This window comes from Struthio camelus, chromosome 4 (assembly GCF_040807025.1).
Source record: "Struthio camelus isolate bStrCam1 chromosome 4, bStrCam1.hap1, whole genome shotgun sequence".
Lineage (NCBI taxonomy): Eukaryota > Metazoa > Chordata > Aves > Struthioniformes > Struthionidae > Struthio > Struthio camelus.
In genome coordinates, this window is record NC_090945.1 from 27605711 (window position 1) to 27611710 (window position 6000).

Below are 6000 nucleotides of genomic sequence, written 5' to 3' on the forward strand. Positions count from 1 at the left end.
AACGTCCAGCTGTAGAAATAAGTTCAAGCCAAAACTGCTGGGTAGAATTCGAACGCAGATGATGGTCTTTAAGAACAATGGATGGTTTCAAAACAGTGTTAAAATACGATGTACTTATAACACTGCAGCAACCTTCTGATTACAAACTTTTCTCTCTCTGACCAGGCTTTGCAATTTTGGGGGTCCAACAGCTTGCTTTCTTGCATCTGCCCCTGTTAATTTAAAATATGAAAACAATTTAATTTTCAGAAATTGGGTTGTCGTAAAGGAGGTGTTTGCAGATGGAGCAGACTGAGCAAGCCTGCAAGCAAAGGAAAAGTTATGTCAACAAACTCTCTCTTATGTTGTGGAGAGCTTTCTTTTAGTTGGGAAGAAAAAAATATTCTTAAAGTTGTACGTGCGGTTCTTTTGCCACTGTCGTGGCATGGAATACTTTTCAAGTTGACATCATAAGTGGTAAGAATTGTGTGATGGCTTTATGCCATTTTTCATTCCCTTTTAACAGTGCAAATCAAACTGCTCTTATTAAATGCTGTGGGAATTATAAAATAAACTTTGCAGGTCAGATGTACAACATGGAAGACATTTTCACTTTGTAGTTTTTTAAGTCGAAGGAAAAACAAATATGTCTTGAAAAACTTTTGATTTGTGAATCTTTCTGCTTCAAAACAAACTATAGCTTAATTCAATCTGCAAATTATTGTTTTTGTGTAGCATTTCTGTGTGTGTCTGTTTTGCCAAAATCCAGCACTTACAGTAACATTAGTGTATTAGCTCCTTTGCTATTCACTGACTTGTTCTTAGAGTTAAAATCCTCTGCTCATTTTTCTCATTCGTTTTGCTACCCCTTTCTTCTCTTCAGCTACTGTTGAGGCTATTGAGGCTGATGAAGGTAAATTGGCCAGTCCCCTTTCTGTTGCTCCTACAACAGATAAGGGCTCTGCTGGGTGTATTCATTTTGCTGTAGCTTGTACAGATTGTGTGGGTGTTGAGCTAACAATTGTGGCTCGGTATTAACCAAAATGTAATTGCTTTAAAGGGGAAAATGGTTCTTTTTTGTTGGTGGTGTCTTTTTTCTTTCTGAAAGTTACAATCCACGTTGGACTTTCTGTATGTTGAAGGAAGCCCTGAGCAACGCACAGTGGGAGGTCAGGAGGCTCCGGGTTTCAGGGGACCCGACACGGCAGCAGCTAGTTAGCGCTCTTTGGCACATAGCTCACAAGCTGTTCGCTGAAGGCTGGGTCATTTCTCTGCCTCGAATCATTTTCAGCAATCTCTGGTCTCGAAAAACACACAGCTTTTATAAGCATTCTCTTTTGTTGTTGTTGTTGTTGGTTTTCTTTTTCTTTTTTTCTTTGAGGTCACTAGTAAAAAATTTTTATTTTTTTTGTTATAGTTCAGCATGTTTCTGTTTCTCTTCAAAAGTAAAACAACATGAGACATTTGTCTGCAAGATGTCTGTTTCCTCTGGTAGTGGCAGTTTACACACTGGATATTTCATTAGAGCAACCATTAACATCAGCACCATTTTAGCTACAAATATAAAGTGACTGGCTGCCTAAGAAGATTTCTGATTTATTAGTATTGAAAACTGGTGCTTTATCAATAGACGTCTAATTTAACCTTTAAGCAATTTTTAACTCTACTGTTAAGTGAGCAATGACATATTGCACTACAGAAGTACAATATTCATTCAATATTATAAAGTTTTGGAAGAAGAATTTTCAGAATTCCCCTTTAAAACAAAATTCTTCAGTTGTATTTTGTTCTTGCCCCTCTCAAATTTTCTGAGGGTATTTTTTAGTTAATTAAAAAAAAAAAATCTAATGATTGCTGTCCGTTGGTAAGATGTGTGCCCTTTTGGCCAGTGTAATTTGATTTTCATTTTTTTGTAAAGCAGTGAATAAGATTATAGAACAAATCAGTAAGAGAAAATACAACTGCTTTCTAAATAGCAGTGAGTAAGCTGCTATTTATGTTGGAATTATCTATTCCTCTTGGCAATCTCTAATCTGCAGTGTGCATTCTCGTTGACAGTTTGGCTGTTTTCTGTGATTTTCTGTGACTATGTGTTGTGTTTAGTAGACTCTCAATGTAAACTGCTAATACTCTTTGTCTGACCAGCAACTACAGCAGAGCACCTTCTTCAGTGTTACAGATTATATATAACGTGCTGCTCAAAATACAATCGATTGAACGTGATCCCATTCCAGGAATATTCACTCTTCAAGTGACTCCTTGATTTGCCATCGTCACTAGTTAGACATTGTAACCACAGTCGTAACGACTGGTCCACATAGACCGAGCTAACAATGGTGAAAATGTCACTTCCTTTTCGAATTGTCACCCTGCTGTTGGATCTGGGGCGTGCTGGCACCAGGTGCTCTGTACCTGTAACTCCCCCGGGCCGGGCAACTTGCAGGTGGTTCAGCTTCAACACAGCCATCCATTAAACTGTTGCTTTAAGGGATTGGCCTGGGTGCTTGTTAGACATCTTCATTGTTGTGGTAGAACATAAAGGGGTGGGGAGGGGGAATGGAAACAACCTACTGCAGAGCCTGATCTGTTTTCACTGCTCCATCCCTGCTCACTTGACTAATCACCATTTTGTTGTTGTTATTCTAAGCTAAAGTAATAGATGTTAAAAACTATGCACATCAAAGTTCCAATATAACATTTGTGAAACTGGTTAAAGAAATAAATCCTGAGACAAATGAGATCTGTCCATTTTCACAGGAATGGTTGGCAAAAATATCAGCATGAAAATGCTTTTCTCACTCCCCACAAAATGCAAGGAGTGGTAGATTGGTACCAGGGATGATCTTTGTTGCTTTTTCTTTTATTTCCTTTTATTTATTTATTTTTAACAGAAGTGTAAACTTGTCCAGAATCAGGTCTATATATTGAAAGGAGAGCAGGAGCACTTTGGGATAGAGAGGAGAGAAGATAAAGGGAGGGAAGGAATATTGAATTTGATCTTTGAAACTCCCCTACCATTTTCTCCCGAGGGAGTTTGCAATTTCCTGGTACTAACACACCATTTCTGCTATAAGGCATGTTAAGATAGAGGCATAACAGAAGTGCAACCAGCATTCTGGAAGTACAGTTGATTTGGTGTGTAGGTAAGAGAAAAAGACGCAGAAGGCTATTACAGATTGTCTTTAGAGCTGTGACCTGCTCTTTGCCTACAGTGCTTTTTTCTCTTTGGCTTTAAACCTAAATATCTTAAATCATCAAATTAAAAAAAAAAAAAAAAGGCACACTCTACAAATGTTCCCACTCTACAAATATGTTTCCAAGCCTGGGGCTGCCTTCCAAGATCAGGGGGGCGTTTATGTTGTTGCTAAAAGGCAGTTCAAAACTCCTCAGATCTGCTGGGAACTTTGGTCCGTTGTCAATGTATTCCCAAAGTTTAAAGATATGAATATGCCAAAATATTGCTGTCCCTAGTCCACGTTACGCTGCATTACTGCGGTTTGACACAAACTGCTTTCCCCTAGTCCAGGGAGGTCAGGATTACCCTGAGGGATCAGCAAGCAGCCTGCCTGACATAAAGCATATAGCATCACCTAAAACCCCAGAGCTTTAACATATATTATGCAAACTGGGCACATCATGGCCTCACCATATGTAATTGGCCGGTGCTTTTGGCTTTCACATGGTCTTTCAAAGTCAAATGGGAATTTGGCCTGATTTTGCAAGGCACAACATTTTTAAGACTGTAAGTTATGACAAGAAACTATAAACTGGTCACTGTTGTGCCCTAAGCAAGTGCCTGATTACAAACGGTAGTTTCATGTCAGCATCTTAGTGTTTTAAGCTGAACCCCTGGGGACAGCAAAATATCGGAAGTTGATCTTGTTGGGAAAAAAAAATAATAGCTGGTTTGCAAGAGACGGTGGTGCTTAACCTCCAGCTCTTTCGAAAACGGTAAGGAGTTCGTCATGTTGCCAGATTTTGCATTGCCGCCTTTGCAAAGAAGGACTTTCTCACTCATGGCTAAGTTGGGGGAGAGACTGCTGAGACTTTTACATTGCTAATTTTACTTTTTAATAATCCTTTATTTAGCTATCAAAGGATTTTCACCCCAACATAAGATCACTAGCTTCGAAGAGGCCAAAGGCTTAGATCGAATTAATGAGCGAATGCCTCCGCGCAGAGATGTGCCGTCTGATGCCAACCTTAACTCCATCAACAAGGCAATCTCCACAGAGACTAATGGCACTGACAGCAACGGCAGTAATAGCAGCAATATTCAGTGACCACTTCCAGGGGAGGGGGGTTGAGCTGCAGGGCGCGACGGGGTTGCTGCACGGCAGCAGTTGGATGTTCTTGCCTCTGATAATAGCTTACTTGCTCTGGGGGCCAGGTGTTGGATTCAGTTTACAAAATCATCTATGAAGAGATTGCAAACTTTATTTTGGTGGGAGGGGGGTGGGGGATCGACACCTCCTTTGGATATGCCTTTAAAATGCTTGTAGAAAAATGAAAGCTAATGCTGGTATATATTGCAAAGTTAGGGGAATGAACATGTTTTCCTACTGCATTGGGAACTTCTAGATATGTTACTGAAAGGCCTTTTATTATGTTACTGGACATGAAAACTTTGTTTAATTTCTTACTAACTATTGTACGTTTACAGTTGCAGCACTAAACATGGACAACATCAAAACATTTTTAACAAAATGTACAAACTAAATAAGGACTATTTATTGATAATGTTTTGCTACTCTTGTCAGACAATGGCTATGAAATAAATTAGGCAATCTTTAAAAATATAGAAAAAAAAAAAAAAAAAAGAACGTTGGGAATTTGTTTAAAATGCCAAAAAAAGAGAGAGCGAGCGAGAGAGAGTTTAATTTTGTACAGATTATGCTTACCTCAGGTTTCTTTAGTGTGCTTCAATGCCCTTCTTTAAATATAACATTTATCTTACTAATTTGGCGGCGATTATTATTTTCTTTGTTTAAACAAAAACTGGAATAATGATAACATTTATCTTTTTTTGCTGTTTATATTTAGGGGGTTTGGTTTGGGGGGTTTTCTGGGTTTTTTTGGTAAATCAAGTCTTGGTTGTGGCTTGCTGAAGTTAAATATTTATGAGTGGTGCATTTTTAAGTATAGTGAACAAGACACCATATTAAGTGCAGTGAAAAGCATCTATATTCTGTAAAAATCTGCCTATGCATGTTTTTTAAGAAAAAATGGCTGTATAGGCCTGTATGGGACTGTAATGCGCTTAGTGGTCTGACTTATACTGGAAATGTATGTATACTGGCGTACTTTATATTCTCTTAAAAAAAAAAATGCTTAATGCCTTTGAAATTTTGTAATCAAAAAAAAGCTTTGAAAAATCTAAGGGGAGAGTATTCTTAAAGTTTTTAACATAAGCTTGTCAGTGCACATATAGATGGGTAGCATGTTTAGCAAACCTTGTGAAATTTAAATAAGTTTGTAGTTACATGTGAAATTCTAAATGCATGATAACTGTTAATGTCATAATGGTTTAGTCATTTTGTTATGTTCTGTCATGTGCCACAAAATGTGTAATTTTTTCACTTTTTTCCCTTTGTATATCAGTTACGGGTTTCAACTGGTTCATTCTAAAAAAGAAAAAGAAACAAAACAGTCCATTGATATTTTTTAACAATTGTATAAGTGCCCAAGTAATTCACTACAGCCTACAGCCTTGCCTTTGTAATTTGACTTCGAAATGTTGGCAATCAAAGCATGCACTTGTAACAATGAAAGAAGCATTTTATATTACTACTCAATAAAAATGTGCATGAACTTGAGCGCTCTTCCCTTTTTGCTGACTCTGTTACAGAAGCACTTGCACACCTGCATGCGCACACTCACACGCAAACACACACACACACTTGTTACTGTTTTTTTGTCTTGGAGAAGAAGAGATCATCCAAGTAAGAGAAGAACAACACACACGTTTCACAATTCCAGGTCAGTTCTTTACTAAGGAAAAATGTATTTGTTGCCAACTGT

The 6000-nt window shown here is 38.0% G+C and overlaps 1 protein-coding gene across 5 annotated transcripts in view; it reads left to right on the top strand.

The window, feature by feature from the left end:
- Positions 1-5795, top strand: part of PPP3CA (protein phosphatase 3 catalytic subunit alpha) — a 208640-nt gene extending 202845 nt beyond the window's left edge. For 3 of the 5 annotated variants that reach the window (XM_068942008.1, XM_068942005.1, XM_068942007.1), the window contains 2 exons: positions 863-892; positions 4069-5795. In XM_068942008.1, the coding sequence (XP_068798109.1) occupies positions 863-892; positions 4069-4262 (224 nt within the window). In that variant the 3' untranslated portion in view covers positions 4263-5795. The remainder of the gene's footprint in view (positions 1-862; positions 893-4068) is intronic. The other 2 variants (XM_068942006.1, XM_068942009.1) reach the window with 1 other exon arrangement.
- The last annotated feature ends 205 nt before the right edge of the window (positions 5796-6000 follow it).